The sequence below is a fragment of the Macrotis lagotis genome, chromosome X (assembly GCF_037893015.1).
Source record: "Macrotis lagotis isolate mMagLag1 chromosome X, bilby.v1.9.chrom.fasta, whole genome shotgun sequence".
Classification (NCBI taxonomy): Eukaryota; Metazoa; Chordata; class Mammalia; order Peramelemorphia; family Peramelidae; genus Macrotis; species Macrotis lagotis.
The window spans coordinates 305,349,645-305,367,960 of NC_133666.1; the positions used below are offsets into that span (position 1 = coordinate 305,349,645).

The following is an 18,316-nucleotide window of genomic DNA, read 5'->3' on the forward strand; positions in this document are numbered from 1 at the left end:
ACAGAATTTTGAAGGAATCAAGGGGTAAGATATAGAAGTGAGAAGGAAATGTATCCGAAGCCTAGGGGGGATAGATTGTACAAATTCATAAACACAGTAAGTTGCAATGTTCAGTATGAGGATACAAGGCAGTCAGTCTAGTTGGATGGCAGAGTGTGGTATGGCATAATAGTAAACAGGGCTTGAAAGGCAAGTTGGGACCAGTGTGGAGAAAACTTTAAAAGTCAGAGCAGTGTTGAAATAATTGGGAGCCATTGCAAGTTATTGATTAAGGGAGTGATATGGTTGAACCTGCACTTTAGGAACCTATTAAAACAGGGGAATGAAAGGTGGTTACACAGAAAATCTAGCTTTCTGGATGATCATTCAAAACAATGATATAAGGTCAGTGGAATCATCCCAACTAAAAGGGAAAATATTGTCTTCTTGTTGGACAGAAGCATCTCTTGGTTTAATCAAGGTCCATTATGGCCCATTTTATTGTCTAGTGGATACTCATTGTGGGCAATACTGTGACCACTAATCCCTGACATTTATTAAGTGATTTATGGTTTTCAAGTTGTGTTCATATGCCTTATTTTATTCTCCCAACTATTCTAGGAGGTAGGTTAGTGGGGAGAGTATTATGATGCATTTTTTTTTCAGATAAGGATGCTAAGACCCAAAGACATGAAGTGGTTTGCCCAAGATTACATAGAAAGTTAGGATGTTATTAATAATATGATGACTAGTTTTTATACAGTACTTTAAGTTTTGCAAAGTTTTTTGTAAACACTGTATCATTTGATTCTCTCAGTTATCCTGAGTGGGGGTGGGAGTGTCATATTCTTATTTTACAGATGAGGAAACTTTGCCAACAGAGGTTAAATAGTCCCATAGGATCCCTAATAGGGATCTGAAATTGGATTTGAATTTAGATCTGTGGTACTACTTAGCTAGTTTAAACTTCACTCATTTGTTCTTTCCTTTGTGTTTTTGTGTTTTGTGTTAGCAAGCTCTGGGACAGCATTTGGAAGAAATATGTAAGCAGGTGGTTAAAATGAAAAGCTCACATTTTTGAGTTCCTGCTTTATCATCAACAAGGCCTGTCTGCTGGCATCTGTGTCTTGAACCAGAGGCTCACAAAGAAATCATCCTGGTTTAAGTTCAGGGGACAGATAACTTTGTTGTTGGATATTGTTCTTGCTAATCTCCATTTGGGAATTGTTTTAATTTCTACCAAAGAAAGCTGATCTTCCCAGAAGGTTTACTGAGTATCTTGCGGGATACTGTAAAGAAGCTTAAAACTGTTGGCCAGTTATTGACCATGAGGATCAGTTAAATTTACTTTGCTATATGTGCACAAAATATGTACCTACTCCCATTCACTTCATGTTTGTGCCATGAGTCATAAGGAGAACTGGAAAACTTTTGAATAATAGTGTTGGAGAAGACTTTTGAGTGTAGCTCTGGCAGCAAGAAGATTAAAGCAGTCAAAACTTAAATTAATTCAGACTCTTCACTCGAAGGTCAAATACTGAAGTTTAGCCACATAGTGAAAGACAGGTCTTATTGGAAAATACTGTAAAGTTAGGAAACAATGAAGACAAATGGAAAAGGGGATGGCAGAGGATGAGATGAAAACAACAAATATTAACTTGGACAGACTTTTAGAAATGGTGGAGGATAGAAGGGCCTGGAATGCTGTGGTTTACAAGGTCATGTCTAGTCAGACATACTGAACAACTGAACAACAAAAAGGAAGCTGGATGATTCAATGAAAATCCATCTCTACTAACAGAAAAAAATTCCTACATTTATATCTCAAAGCAAGTGCTCTACTATTGAAATATTGGGGAAGATGTGGCCTATCTAGGCCAGTGATCTGAACCAGCCACTGTGGGTGACCTCTAAAAATGTATGCGTGTATTTCCTCTAGGACCAACCCTGGTCAGAAAACTTTGGGGCAAAAGAATGTTTAAGTAAGGGCAGTAATCATGTAATCATGCCCAGCCATTGCCCCATTGGGGGGCACCTGAGCTATAAGTGGAAGTCTTTCTCCCTCCTCCCTTCCAATTACTTCTCAGGTGGTAACAGAACAGAACAGAAATAGGATTCACAGTCTTGTCTCCCAGGGAGGAGCAATATGTTTTATATTCAGATGGTTGCCCAAGACTTCTTCCATGTGTTGTCACCATGTGTAGGTGAAAGGAAACATATTTAATATCCTCTAGGATGGATATATAACACCTCATACTAAATCGGTATCAGACTGGTTAAAACCATCTTTTGTAGACATGATCAATAGATCAGTCAGTCAGAGACATTGTAAAGATGGATAGACTATGATCTTCTCCACTCCTTATGCTAAATATTTGTAACAATTTCCAGAGCTGAAATTTGGGTAAGAAAATTGGAACTTTGTTGCAGGATGATGAATTTAGAGGAGCTTCTGATGGCATTTTCTGATGCTATCATCAATAGCACAGGGACTATTGGGTTTATTCCTTGGCTAGCAAGAATAACTCATTAAGATAGGAAGCCATAGATGACTATTTTCTACCTCTGGTCTTTGGAACCCACTCTCACCTATAATCCACAGGTTGCCTCTTCCTGGGAGTCTTCTCAAATCTAGCCAATATTATCTTACCATCATAATGAAATGGGTATTTGTTTCAGGCCACTTGCCCAGGCACAATGGATTTGACAACCCCTACAAGTAGCCCTGACTTGAGATCAACAGTATGAAAACTCAAGAAGAATGAAGTGATTTTGCTACCATCGTCCTGGCTATGGATCTCTATGGAAATTCATCTCTACTTGTGGCTGCATTCATTGATGGGGCAGGGACCAAGGCATGTGAGTTCTATCTAGTTTTGTTCATATTGTTTGCGAACACATCTCTTCATTATTTTTAATAACTTTTAATAGATTTTTTACATGGTAGTAACAACAATTACTCTGGTACAACAGTGATATATGAATCTCAGGGTCAAGAACAGCAGCTTTTTTCCCTAACCAAAAAAATTGATTTCTTCCCCCTCCCCCCCCACAGGACAAGATGGTTCAGTGAGGAGCAGATAGATATTCTTTTCTTGAATAGTTTCTATTTACACATTCTCCATTATAAAAGTTTTGGTCAGCTTGAATAATTCATTTTTTTAAATATAAGCTTATAACGTATTGTTTGTTTTTATGTACAAATAAATGATCATTAGCAGGTTAATCATTTAAGGTGCTCAGAGGTATAGATGAACCCCAAGGCTACTGTCAAATCCTAGGGTTTAATCTTTTTATATGATTTCTAGCTTTCCCTTGAAAACTTTCACTGGTGGGGAAGAGGCTGGAACACCAACTGCCAGCTGATTGAACAACAGGGCTGCCTATATTCTGTGAATGGGGGCAGTTTGAGAGCCAAGGAAAGGCAAGGACCTGTATCCTCATAGGGTCACAAGATCTGACACAAACCCACAAACCAATAGGGTGTATGTGTGCTCTCACATATGTTTATAGGTAGAAGGTATCTGGTACCAGATACCCAGGCAAAATTGTAAAGAGTGACAACTGTCTCTATGGGTTCCTCTTCACAGTGTCTACAGGATGACTAGGGTCCCAGTTTTGTTATCCCTCCTGGCCAGTGCCCCTATGCTTCATATCTCTTCTGACCCATTATCAGAAGAGGTGCTTGTCCTGCATCCTGCTCCCTCCAAGATTCTGCCCTCTGCTCAGCTAGTCCAATGCACTAATTCAGGCTGAGGTGTTAATAGACTATAATGGCTTACTGTGTTACCTTTCTTGGTAACAAATTTGCATTTTAAAAAGAGGTCTTCAAAACAAAGGAATAACTCTTGCAATGGGATATCAGGCTCACTACGGGCCAGAGGAAGAGTGACTTGGGGTGGGGCAAGAGGCTTTCACATCTTATTGCTCACCTTGAACCCCATAGATACCTGCCTCTTCCACTTATAGGGCTCTCTCTCTCTCTCTCTCTCTCTCTCTCTGTCTGTGTGTATTTAAAGATTGCAGAATCTGGCTTTAGGAATATCCATCAATGACTTGACTTTAGGTTCCATAACCAATCAGGAAGAACTCAGTGGCTTCTACCAGGTTCCCTGTCTTGTGGACTGTTTCACCACTAGTTGAACCACTTTTCATTGAGAGGAAATGGAGGTGAGAAGATTGTATTTTTTTTTTAAGCTTGTGACCTCTAGGTTGTTTGGGTCTGAAGCCCAGGAATCTTCAGTATCTGGTCCAAGATGGCAAATGAAAATATCTGTGTTTTAGAGGAACTGCAGGATATAACTGTTCTTGCTTATTAAGGAGAGATCTCCACCTTCTGATCCAAGCAAGAAATCCCTTAGACTGTGGTTTCCCTTAGATTCTGAAGAGAAAGCATTTCCATGGCAAAGGAGATGGCAAGGACAAGTCTGGGAGTCAGTAGGCCTGAGTTCTACTACTGCTCTGACACTATCTCACTCTATGACCCTTGGAAGTCACTTTTCATCTCTGGACCTCAGTTTCCTCATCTGTCAAAGTAGGGGTTTGGACTAGATAATTTCAAATATCCCTTCGGGTTCTGATATTCTTTGAGTTTGTGGATTGCATCCCTTATGAACCAGGCAGGGTCTGCTCTTCTCTAGGAGGCTTTCTTCTTCCCATGATTACAAATGCCCCTCTTTCCTCCCTCCCATCTTCCTTCTTCTAAAGCATCAACCCCTAAGAATTTGTTCATTAACTGATCAGCCCAGTGTTTTGTACAAAAGATTATTACCCTAGACTTAAATTCAAAACAGATTCCAGAGGTTAAAAGGCGCAATCATTAAGGCAGTTTAATAGATTCAATATTTTACTTGTGTTTTCTGATTCCCTTAAGGATCCTGTGAATCCTAAGGCATCAGAAAGGAGGCTGGGGGCTTTTTGTCTTTGATTAAAAAGTAAGGGGTAGGCTACCCACTCTATTGCAAATGACATGCCAGGCCCTTTTTTTCCCCCTTGGCCTGGGTCTGCAACACAGGACTGTGGCCCAGCCAGCTGAGGAGAAGGGTGAAGTTAATGAATAGCAAATCCCTCCACTTCACCACCTCTCCTTTGGATAGGGTTCAGTCTGTACGATGTCACTAGGGTGCTCTGAGATGCACGCCCCATTGATCTCACTGAGTTTGTTGTCTGGCAGATCCTCTGGCTTGGTGCAGAGTTTCAGGGCCCTGGAAATGAAGACATCCAAGTCAAATTGGGGATCGGCCCCATTGTTCCCCTCCTTGGGGTCCTTGTGGTGCTGGGGGGAGGAGGGCAGGCTCCGTTCCTGGATCTCAGGGAGGGGGCTGGGGCACTCAAGGCCACTCTGGGTGCTCTTCACCCATTGTGCAATCTCCAGAAAGAGGTTGGATGGCTCCTCCTCTAGGGAGAGCTCAGTGGCTGGAGCAATAGCTGTCTTCTTCCAATGGGACAGGTCTAAGATGAGCTTAGGCTCTGAGTAGTGATGAGGCTTGTTGTCCCTCCACAGTAACTTATCCAAGTAGGATGGGGATCCCACCTTGTAGTCACAGGACCGCCCATAGTCAGAGTCAAATACCCGGTCCATGGATGAATGAGACTGCTCCAAGAATCGTTCAGAGCTACTCTGGGAGTATTTTCGTGGGTCCACCTGGACCTCTTCCACAATTGACTCTGAGCCTGCACGGGGGTCCCGCTGCACTTCACTTGTGTCGAGATATCTGTCTTGTTTCCATTCCAGATCAGAGGACAGACTGACTTGATACCTAAGAGAAGACAAAGAGGATGAAACAAGAAGCTGACAATCAGGTTGGATTGTTGCTTGAAAGAAAAATGCCATTAAGTGTCTCTGAGTTTTCCCTTCTAACTTCTTTATGGACCATCTACACTTAAACATTTATTCATAGACACACCACTCTGGGTGATTCTTTGATAACATTCCAAAATAAAAACCACAGGATATTGGAACAGGAAGGGACTGGTCTCCCCTTTATAGAAAGGGAAAGACACCCAGAGAAGAATGTTCATGGGCTCACAGATTTAGAGTTGGAACAGAACTTAAGCAACCAAGGATCAAACAGTTGAGGCTTTTGGTGTCTATGCCCCACTGTTTCTTAATGTGCCATGCCCAAGGTCACAAAAATAACTAGTGACATAACCAAGACTACAACAGGGTCTCCTGATTTCTAGTTCAGTGCATAGTCTCTGACCTCAGCTTGAATTTTTCCCTGCCCCTGTGGTTGAGTTGAGTCCAACAAAGTTGCAAACTCCTCAAAAGCAGAATCAAGGAGTTTAAGACTTTACTTCTCATTCCCAATGCACTCAGACTATACCTAGTACATGGATGGGCACAGGTACATAGTTTTTTCCTTAGTCCCTTAGTTTCTTTAGGAGCTTGGTACGTCTTTTCTGATTGCTTACATCTTTGAGATGTTGAAGGATCTTAGGTCTTTAACAGTTTTTATGGATTTTTTTAAAGTCTAGGAAAGATGGAACTGTTGGGTGAGAGGAAGAACCAGTCAAGAAGCCACAAACTAAGCTCCAGCTGTATCCCCACTGCTTGGAGGACTAAAATGAAGACAGCTGATAAGTGAATAGGGAAGGGAATGTGTATAAAAAATACTCAAGGGCAGGTGGAGCAGGTTGTTCTTTTTGTGGGGTGATGAAAGGTACTAAGAACGTCCTCATATTTCCTCTAGCCCACCATTAGCCAGTATTTCCTTTGGGTTAGGCATTATTCCCAACTAGGGAACCCCTTTAAAAATGCATCCAAGCCCCATAGGAGACATAGGTTTCCTCTAGAAATAAGAGATGGAGCAAAAAGAGACTGAATGGGGTGCTGAAAGGGGGAAGAAGGGTTCTGGAAGGAAAGAGAAAGCCATAATTAAATGCCTACAATGTGAAAGGCTCACTCTAATAAGGTTTGGGGATAAAAAAATAATGTTCCTGCCCTCAAGGAGCTTACTTTCTATAGAAGGGATTGGGATACACTATGTACACAAATAAGTGTAATACAAAGTGAATTGCAGGAAAGAGCACTAAGTTGGGAGATCTTCATGGAAGACGTGGCACCTGAGTTGAATCTTTAAAGAAATAAATGCAAATAAACAAATATTTATAAAATATCAGACATTATCCTAGGTGCTGGGATTCTAAGAGGTGGAGATGAGGAGGGAGAACATTCTAGGCACATGAATATACATAGAAGGAAGAGATAGGACACCCAGAGTTAAAGGAGGATAGGCAAACTTTATTATTTTGTCTGAGGCCAGCCTTGAAGATCCACAGAAGCAAGGAAGAAATAGCCTGAACTGGAGTCAGCAGGTGGGGCTCTTCTCTGGGTTCTTCTATTTTCAGTGGACATTACTCTCATGCTCTGAATGCCAGCCTTAATTTGTAAAATGGGAAGATTAGACTAGATTACATCTAATGAGCCCTCCAGATGTCCAGAAGATACAGTTACCCCTCTGCCTCTGACCTGCTGGTTCTCTAGTACCCATTTTTGGGTCATCTTCTAACTGGGGAGAGTTCACTGTATTTAGCCAGTGGACTGCTACACTGCACTCTAGCCATCTTCCTCCCCACTTTCATCCCTTTCTCTTTTCACCTCTGGCTCTGGAAACAGTAATCAAATCACCAATATGATTCTTGGAAAGCCCATCTAAATTGATTGCTCTGTGTCTCCACTCACCATCCCAATATATTTCCTGACCAAATCAGCCTTCTTCCCTTTTTATAAGAATATAAGAGTGTAAGTTCTTTGAGAGGAGGAAGCCTTGCTTTTTGTACTTGAATATCTAGGACTTAGAATCTGCTTGGCAGATAGTGCTCAGTAAACCCCTTTTAATTCATTGATGTATGATTGATTCTAAGAGCCTGTCTCAGAGCTATGTGTCTGTCAGTACTGTGGAGGTCAATGACTAGAGGGTGAAGAACAGGGTACAGCTGGAGGCAGAGCTTCCTAATTAATCTAAGCTTTCCATATGATTTGTGAATCACTCAGTCCCAGAAGAATTTCTCTGATGCACATGAAGGGACTTCTGAAGCAACAACAAAATAAATCTTCAAACATAATCTGTTTATTAAAAATATACTATCCCAGTCTTCCCTTGGTAACCTTCTACCCTGTACCCATCATCTGTCAAATGATTCAAAAAGACAATTTAATTCTTTCCCTTATGTAACCAGTTGTCAGTTCCCCAAATATATTAGGACACCCACTTGGCCTTTGTCCTTACTTCCTCATGGAGCTCTAGGTGCCAGGATGATGTCTGCATCTATTTTTAATCCCTGAGCAGCCAGAAGTTCCCAACCAGGATTTAGCAGACAAGCACTTAGAAAAATCAGAAATGACAGTGACAAAAGACATCCTAGAGATGATTAAATCCAAATCCCTTATTTTATAGATAAAGAAACTGAGGCACAGAAAATGGCATTATTTACTGAGGATCATACAGCTAGTTAATGACTGAGCTGGAATTTGCTGATTTCTAGGCTAGTATACCTTCTACTACCTTATATTATCTCTCAATACTGGACAACCTCAGGAGCACCAATCTTTTTCCAAGAAGACTCAGTTTCATTCTGGCATATGTCTTGACTCTCATTGGCATTCCTCATTGGCAATCACATAGCAGTTCCTAGGGGAATTTTATTATTCTCAACTCATAAGACCTAGTCCAAAATAGGACAGCTTTTCTGCCTCAGACTTTGAAGGACAGAGCGTGGAGACCCAGAGTTCTGGAACAAAAAAAAATGACTAAGGAAAAAACTATGTACCTTGAGACTTAAGTTTGCTCAACCCTGGAAACACCACTGTCATAAGTGATTAGATTTCTCTAGAGTAGGGTGAAGTTGACAACTTATGAATAGAAAGGTGCCAAGTGGTTGTCTCCTGTTATTCTGATGGATGTGTGTGTGTGTGTGTGTGTGTGTGTTTTCATGCTTTTCTTGGAAGTCAACAGAAGTTTCTTTGCTCAAAAATCTTCTTTCTTCCACAATGAGCCATTAGAGAAATGAATGGAAAAGAACAGACTTTTCTTAACATTGAAACCACTCAAAAGAGATGGTTAAAGCCTCAAAGATTAATATCTCATAGGCAAGGATTGCAAAGATTACATGGCCCAATTCCTTCATTTTACAGATGAGAAAACTGAAACTCAAGAATAATATGACTTGAACAAGTTCACCTAGGAAGAGGGCAACAGAGACAGGTTTTGAAACTAGGTCGTCTGGCCCCAGGGTTCATTCTATTCTACCATACTAGTTAAAGGGTATTTGTCATTTAGGCTGATACAGCACTATAAGATTTATAAGGTAGTCTTACATTTATTATCTTTTTGATCCTCACAAAAACCCTGTGAGGGAGGTAGCCCAAGCTTTACTGACCCCAAGAAACCAAAACTCAGGGAGCTGAAGTCTGTGGTCGGAACATGTCTCTGCCTTCCAGGTCTGGACTCAACATTACGTGGTATCCTCTCAATCAATCATGTACAACTTAGTGTGAATAGATTTTAATCAGATGATCAGAATGAGATCTATTTTGCTAACTAGAGTAGCAGCATTTATTAGATGACTGGGGAGGGTGCTTGGAGGAAGGAAAGGCAGATATTTCAATAGAGGGACTTGGGCATGAAGAGGTCTTAGGTACCTCCTAAGCATGCAAGTTAGGATGTAGGCAGTGGGAGAGGGGCACATTAAAAGGTAGTAGGGAGGTACTGAGGATGAATTTTGCCTAATTTTAAATAGTTATTTGGTTCTGGTCATTAGCATCCTCCCATATGACTTTTGGCTTATGAACAATTGAGGAAAAACAACAGATGGTCAGATTTAAGAAGCACCTGATCTTTGAAGAGATCAAAGCATTATTATGATAAAAATATCCTTTATGCTTTCATCGTAGTAGAGAAGACAGATATTATTCTTACTGCTGTTTTCAGTTGTAAAAATTGAGGTCCAGAGGTCAAGGTCACTCAGCAAATTAGTGTCAGAGAGTCAGATATAGAATTTGGGTCTTTTTTCTTATAAGCTGGAGATGGTAGTGTCTATGTTGTGTCCTTTACCAGACTGACTCCACTCACGTGGATCAAAAGTCTCTAACACCTAATATGTAGGAGGAAGAGTTGAGAAACAATAATGTTCAAAGCCATTGATAGATGTCTAAATCCCCAAGACAAGATACAGATTGTTTCTTTCTGAGCTTAGCTATGAGAAAACAGCTGATCTATATCATTGTGACCAAACATGAGAGTGAGTAGATCCATTTTTGCCTTTCTCTCACAGTCACTAGGGAGTCAAACCTCCAAATCTACATGAGTCTTGGGTAGCCTTAGGTAATTTTGAAAGAATTCAAAATAATAGTTCATACTTGATAAAGTTATTTTCATCAATAGAGTTGTTCCATGGAACAACTGTGAATGGGCAAAATTTGGCACTTTCATCTTTTTAAAGTTCCTTTCTTGTTTCATTGCAGTGAGCTCTGTTCCCCAGCACCCATCCTTTTAGCCAGCTATCATCACTTTTAGAGAAGTGTCCTTAAGATATGCTCTCCTTCCCTCTCTCAAAAGAGGACTTTACACAATGGTCCTCAGATCACTAAGAATTTGCTACTTTACTTGTGAGTAAAGTCAGTCCTTTGAATGAGTAACAGCTTTGTTCTTTCTCACTATTCACAGTCAAGTATAGATTTAGCCTGAATCAGATTAGAGGGGAATTCTGGGAATACTCATATCTTTGCATTGGAAGGATTTTCAAAAGTAATATAGTCTACTATAGTGAAAAGGTGAAGCCGATTTATTAAAATCTGTGATAGCATTACTCTAGCCTGGGGAGCTCACTATTTACTAAGCTCCTAGAGGAGTGAGGATGACTGCCCTCTCTTATCCAGTTTCCCTTGGGATAAATGGTATGATTTTTTTTTTTTATGATTGACTAGAATTGGAATGTCATTTATTGTTATTGAACAGAACTTAGCTGACTGATTCATCAGCAGATTTAACTGGCAGCCTTGGTGGTATTAGCATGAGGGTCTAGCTCATTAAGCTAACCATTGATGCATTTTGTCAAATCCTATGTAAGCTCCCTTACAGGTAACACTTAGCAAAGCTCACCCCTAGGTCACTACAGACAATCCCTGAGGTTATTTTCTTAAAAGTGGAAAATTGTGCATGATCAAATGCAAAGGTCTTTCCTGTGCTTAGCAGAGCTGCAAATTCAAATTAGCTCATGTTTGTATAGTGCTTTAGAATTTATAAAACACTTTGCTTAGGAGAACCTACAAGGTAGATAACATTTTTTTTATACCTATGAGCCTCTGAGACTCAGAAGGTCAGATGACTTGTTCAGGGTCATGCCAATTAGCAGGCATCTGAGCCAGGATTTAATTCAGGCCTCTTGACTTCAAGCCATGTGCAACCATCCATGTCCCTCTGACCTATAAAAGGAGGAATAGACCTCCCTTAGAGATCAAATACATCTGTACCGACTGCTCCTCCTCTGAAAAGCTTTTCTGTTTTCCTCTATCCCAGTCCCATCCCATAGGTTTCAAAACCCAAACTCAGTTCATTACGTCTTTTCTGAGAAGTCTTTCTTGTGTTCTCCTTCTAACATAAGAACTGGACATTTGCACCAATCACATAGTACTTTTATTTGCAACCAAGAGTGTGCCAGCTCCACACGGCACACTTTTATATTTAATCTACCTTACCGACAATTTATAACTTTCTAAGTCTAGGTGATCAATAAGACAATAAATCAAACCTCAGTTTTCCAGTATTTACCAATTTCTGAGGTTCTAAATGCTCACTTATTTGGAATCAGTTAGGTGTCACAGTGGGTTTCCCTCAGTTTCCTCATCTGTAAAAATGAACTGGATAAGAAAGTGGCAAATCATTCCAATATCTTTGCCAAGAAAACCTTTTGGGATCACAGAGAGTTGGACACAATTGAAAAATTATTTAACAAAGTGCTCACACTGAAAATTTAATAATTGACTTTCAGAACCAGGCCCAGCTGGCTCCAGCACACCCCTGTACACAAACATAACTTTTACCACATAGGCAACCATATGAGGGCAAGGGCTATGTCTTACTCCTAACCATACCCTCAGAATACCTAAAATTGAATGTTAAAAGTGTTCAGGAAAGAATTATTGGTGATTTCTTATACTATTCCTTTGCATTGTTATCGACTGGATTGTGGACTTCCTAAGTGAGGCATAGGAATGTCTCATACCTCTTTATATTCTCCAAGTGTTTGATACAGTACCTTAAAAATAATAGCTTGCATTTGTGTTATGTTTTCATAGTTTTCTTTTTTTTTTTTTTTTTTTAGGTTTTAGCAAGGCAATGGGGTTAAGTGGCTTGCCCAAGACCACACAGCTCGGTAATTATTAAGTGTCTGACACTGGATTTGAACCCAGGTACTCCTGACTCCAAGGCTGGTGCTTTATCCACTACGCCACCTAGCTGTTTTCATAGTTTCATAGTTTTCAAAGTGCTTCTATATCCATTATCTCACTTGATCCTCATAACAACCCTTACAATTGGCAGGGCAAGAAGTATGATCCCTATTCAACAACGAAAAAACTGAAGCTCAGAGAGGTTAATCAAGTTACCCAAGGTCACTCGACTAGCTTCTGCTCCTGGTCCAGGTCTAGATACTCTAGAAACACTGGTTGCATGTTATGTGAATAGTTCATTTACTCCAGCACTGACAGTCAGATGGAGAAAACAATTATGAAAAAACAATTATGAAAGCAGGTAGTGGTTACCCAGTTCAGCTTTGAAAACCGTCATCCATCTACTTACTCATAGCAAGGAATCACATATTGGGAGAGCAGAAAGACTTGATTCACTTGATTGTGAGGGAATGAGAGAAAAGCAGAGAGGATGAACCTGGCTGCTGGAAAGTGGAAGGTCTCCAGTGTCCTGGAGTTAGGTAGGGAAGGGAAGGTGTATGGATGGATGGGAGGACAGAATCAGGTGGGTCAGTTGCTCTTGATAACAGCATTGGAAGCCATTGATACTGCACCTGTCCCAAGTGGAAAGCTGGCTCTGATTGGCTGCCATCAGCAAGATGTCATCAATCTCATCCTCAATTCGGAAGGGCTGCTGGGAAGTAGGCTCATCTTCTGGGCATGAGTATGGGCTCATGTAGGGGTGCTGTAGACCCATCTCTGCTGTTAATCGGTCCATGGGATTGAAGGTCAAGATCTTCTCCAAGAAGTCAACAGCTATGAGAATCAAAGCAGAGCAGGATATAGAAGTCATTGATTGCTCCCTATTAGGCTGAAAAAATAAGATGGTGAACATATATGACCCATGGGACTTTCCTTTGGGAGAAGTTATGATAAAAATAAATTTGTAGTAAATCCCCATTAAGGACAAACTTTGCTTGGAAATGGTAGGAATGAGAAATAAATGGGTTGATGTTAGAGGAGCTGCAAAAAACTGAGTAATACTAGATTAAGTCAGCACTTCTGAAGTTCCATTTTCTTTCCTAGTTCCAAATTATTATATTTTCTCCCTGCTTCTTCTTCAATTTCTGTCTTGATAGCATGATATAAATCAGAAGATTGGGGTCATGTGGCTTTGTCATTTGCTAGCTGGGTGACCAAGACAAATCATTCCTTTTTTCCTACTAAACTGCCAAGTTTATGGGCATGATGATGATGATGATGATGATGGTGGTGGTGGTGGTGGTGGTGGTCAGCACTTCCATTGTACTTATAAAGTATCCTGCACTATGGTAAGAACTTTATAATTATCTCATTTGATCTTCACAACAAAAGTGAGGTAAGTGCTGTTATTATTCCCTTTATTATCCCTGAAAGAGGCTAAGTGACTTGCCCAGGATCACACAAGTAGTCACTATCCAAGGCTGAATTAGAACTCAGGTCCTCCTGACTCCATGCCTGATGCTCTATCCACTGTGCCACCTCACTGCTCCAGGCCCTATGCATGGGTGGGTAATTTTAGGACGTAAGAACTGGGTCATATTTTGCCAGTTTACAATTTTGTTTAGGGTTGACACTTGAAGTTAGGAAGCTCAGTTTCCTTATGTGTAAAATGGAATGTTTGGACTAGACAATCTCTAAAGTTCTTTTTTGACTTTAACATTCTACAGTTCCTTCTGCCTTGAATCTGGGACTCCCTTTCTCTATTTTCTTGCCTCCACCCAAAAACATTTTTCCGATAATTTGCCAAACTGAAACTACATCACTAGAGATTTGCACCAATTCCCTTAGGTTAAGGTATTTTATCTTTAAGAAACCTCTATTAAAAAATGGAAATTCTCCTAGGAGGTGTAATACATTAGGCCATTAGCCATTAACACATTTCTGGGGTTTGTCAGCAGGTGTTGAAAAGCATTAAGCAAAAATCTGAGGGAATGGGAACAGGATGAGTAAGTTTTGACAGAATAAGAGGAGGGAGTGAAGAGGGAAAAGTTATTAGAATGAGGTACTTCTTTAGGGAATGTAGGCCTGGATATGTTCTCTCAGAAACGAATTTTGAATACCCAGGGGTCAGATTGAGGACACCAAAGTGAGCATCTAGGGTAAATGATACACTAAAAATGAAAAGAAGCTTAGGAGAAAATTTACCCACTCCACACTTTTACTGAGGTAGGTCAGCCTACCAGACTCCCCTTCTTCTTCCCCTTTCTTCACTCTTCCCCTCCTCTCTCCCCTATTCTTTCATCCTCTCTCCTCTCTCCTCCCCTTTTCTTCCTTCTCCTCTCCTTTTTTCTCTTCTCCTGTATAGAAAGCATCAATGAGACTTGGATATCTGTCTGATGCCATTGCCATAATGGAACTTGCCTCAGATTGTGTCACCCCAGGGCCAAGTTTGGCCCCCAGACCATAATATACTTGTTACTTCCCAAGTCACCTCCTTCCGAAAAGGGCCACTTAATACTTCAAGTGGATAATCATATTTCAGTTTAAGAGGGAAAGGCAGGAAGGGACCTATCTTTACTCCAGGATTTATCTGTCTTCCAAGGAGACTTTGAGGAGACAGCAAAACTGAGAAGGGGTATCTCAGCCTGCAAACATTGACCTGCCACTCACTGCTGTCCTGGATCACTCTGTTGAGGATATTCATCAATGATTCAGGGAATCAATGGATTCAGAAAGTTGTTGGCCTTCTCCAGAGGCTTCAGTGCCACTCTGTAACCTAAGACTCTGGGACTGAAGGACACATGGCGGTGCTTCAGTAAGGAGTGCAGGAGACCATGGTGAAGCCATGTCCTCACTACAAGCCAGTAGTCCCAGGTCTGCACAGCTTCTATAGAACTAGAAAGTACTTCTACATCTTTTATCTTGTTTGATCCCAGCGTTCCTTACAGGTACACAGGGCAGGAATTATTAAGTCTATTTTACAGGAGAGGGAATTGAGTGTTGGAGAGACCTTGGCAAAGTTACACAGAACACCTGGTATCAGGAGGAGTACAGTTTTACTCAACTAGAACAGGAGCAAGAAGATGGAGGTTCCTGGTCCCCTTCTGCCTCTCACACACCGTGATCCTGGGCAAAGAATTTAATTTCTATGGACTCTGTAGTCTCTTCATTGGCCAAATGGGGGTAATAATGCCTGTGTCATCTGATTCTTTTTGTTCTTGTTGAGTTGTTTCAGTTCTATCCAACTCTCTGTCACCAAATTTGGGGTTTTCTTGGCTAAGGTACTGGAGTGATTTGCTTTTTCTATCTCCAGCTCATTGATACAGACAAGGAACTGAGGCAAAGTTAAGTGACATGCTAAGGGTCAGATAGCTGGTAGGTGTCTGAGACTGGATATGAACTGATTTCAGGTCAGGCACTCTGTCCACTGAAACCTATAGCTGCCCCTAAGATAATAGGGTAAGAGGATAAGGGATCAGGCAACTAGGTGGCTCAGAGGAAAGATCACTGGAGTCAGGAGGACTTGAGTTCAAATGTGGTCTCAGACACTAAATAATTACCTAGCTGTGTGACCTTGGGCAAGTCATTTAACTCCATTGCACTGTAAGAAAAAAACTCCAAAACAAAAAGCAAAAAAAAAAAAAGAGGATAAGGGATCCTAGATTTAGAACTAGAAAGAACCTGAGAGGTAATTCAATCCAATCCTTTAATTTTATAGATGAGTAAACTAAGGCACAGAAAGGTCATATAGCTATTATTTGATATAGGATTTGAATTCCGGTCCTCCTGACTTCAGGGCTGGTACTCTACCCACTGTACCACCTGATTCTGTACAGATAAAATGAATATCACAATGAGGAAATTCCTCTACTAATACAGATCCACACCTTTTTGATAACCTACTCTGAAGAGATTTGGTTGCCTGGAACACTGAGAAGTTAGTTACTTGCCAAAGGTCACCCAGCTAATATGGTTCAAAAGCGGGACTCAGATGCTCCTGACATAAAACCTGCCTTTTTGCTTCTTAGTGCCCTCAGGAAACTCTCTAAGAGGACTGTTAAAAGACTACAGAGAAGGTGCAAAGAATCCATGGTAGAAGATGTTTCTTTATTGGGAGATGCCTAAACTATTCCTAAACTAAATCACCTCATTTTATCCTTATGCTTACGATTACTTTTTTTTTTTAGGGTTTTGCAAGGCAAATGGAGTTAAGTGGTTTGCCCAAGGCCACACAGCTAGGTCATTATTAAGTGTCTGAGGCCAGATTTGAACCCAGGTACTCCTGACTCCAAGGCTGGTGCTCTATCCACTGAGCCACTAGCCGCCCCTGCTTACAATTACTTTACAAAAGTCAAAGTGTCTCAAGAATAGCAGGGAACTGATGGAAAAAAAAGGTAAAGGAAGGTGGCCTAGCTCTATCAGATCTAAAAACTATACTATAAAGTAAGTCATCAAAATTGCCTGGTATTGGTTAAGAAGCATAGAAATAGATCAGTGGATTAGGATAGGTTCAAAAGAAAATGCAATCTACTATTAGACAAACCTAAAGATATCAACCTCTGAGATAAGAACTCATCATTTGACAAAATTTGTTGGGCAAACTGAAAAATAGTATGGCAAAAACTAGGCATAGATCCACAACTCACACTCTATACCAAAATAAGGATGGGATTTAGACATAAAGGGAGACACCATAAATAACTTACTAGACTAAGTAATACTTTATCAGATCTATGGAAAAGGGATAAATTTATGACCAAACAAGAATTAGAGTACATTATAAAATACAAAATGATTTTGATTATATTAAAACTTTTGTAATAATAAAATCAATGCTGCCAAAATTAGAAGGAAAACAGAAAGCTGGGGAAACAATCTTCACAACTAGGAGTTCTGATAAAGGTCTCATTTCTAAAATATATAGAGGATTGCATCAAATTTATAAGGTTACAAGTCATTCCCCAACTGATAAATGGTCAAAGGAAATGGATTGACAACTTTCAAAGGAAATCAAAGCTATATCTAATCAAATGAAAAACTGCTCCAAATCATTATCTATTAGAGAAATGCAAATTAAAATGACAATGAAGTATCACCTCACACCTACCATATTGGCCAAGATGAGAAAAAGGGAAAATGATTAATGTTGGAGGGGTTGTGGGAGTACTGGGACATTAACGCACTGCTGATGGAGTTGTGAATTGAGAGAGCAATATGGAACTATGCCCAAAGAGCAATAAAAATGTTCATTCCCTTTAACCTGGCAATTCCAATTCTAAGCTTATATCCAGAAGAAATCATAAAAATTAGGAAAAGTCCTACATGATCCAAAATATTCATAGCAGCTCTTTTTGTAGTGGCAAAAAACTGGAAATTGAGGGGATGCCTATCAATTGGGGAATGGCTAAACAAGTTATGGTACATGAATGCTATGGAATATTATTGTTCTATAAGAAACCATAAATGGACAGACTCTAGAGAAGCATGGAATGAGTTACAGGATCTGATGCTGAGTGAAGGGAACAGAACCAAGAGACCAATGGACACATCAATAGCAATGTCAACTTCGATGGAAGCAACTCTCAGCTGTTTGGAGGACCCACTATGGACAATGTTATTCCCATCCAGGGAAAGAAAAACAAAACAAAACAAAAACAAAAAACCAATTCTTCAGAATCCGAAGAACACTATAAAAATCTCTTATGTATTTCTTTCCCTTAATCCTAATTCCTCATACTGAAAAATGACTAATCTGTAAGCATGTTTATCAAAAATATGTATATATAATATTAATTTGACTGTTCCCCAATGTGGGGAGGGGGTGGGAAGGAAGAGTGGAAAGAAGTTTTTTAACTAAAAATTTTACATGTGCATATGGATGAACCCCCCCAAAACTCCCCCCCCAAAAAACAAAAGTCAAAGTGTAATGCTAATATAGAGCATTAT

The 18,316-nt window shown here is 40.2% G+C and overlaps 1 protein-coding gene across 1 annotated transcript in view; it reads right to left on the reverse strand.

Moving 5' to 3' along the window:
• Positions 1-2,887: 2,887 nt before the first annotated feature.
• The window catches only part of MAPK4 (mitogen-activated protein kinase 4), a 227,751-nt gene continuing 212,322 nt past the window's right edge, over positions 2,888-18,316 (reverse strand). Inside the window, exons 6-7 of the mRNA XM_074202705.1 lie at positions 13,003-13,204; positions 2,888-5,738 (exon numbers count right to left, since the gene is read on the reverse strand). Of these exons, the coding sequence (XP_074058806.1) occupies positions 5,054-5,738; positions 13,003-13,204 (887 nt within the window). The 3' untranslated portion in view covers positions 2,888-5,053. The remainder of the gene's footprint in view (positions 5,739-13,002; positions 13,205-18,316) is intronic.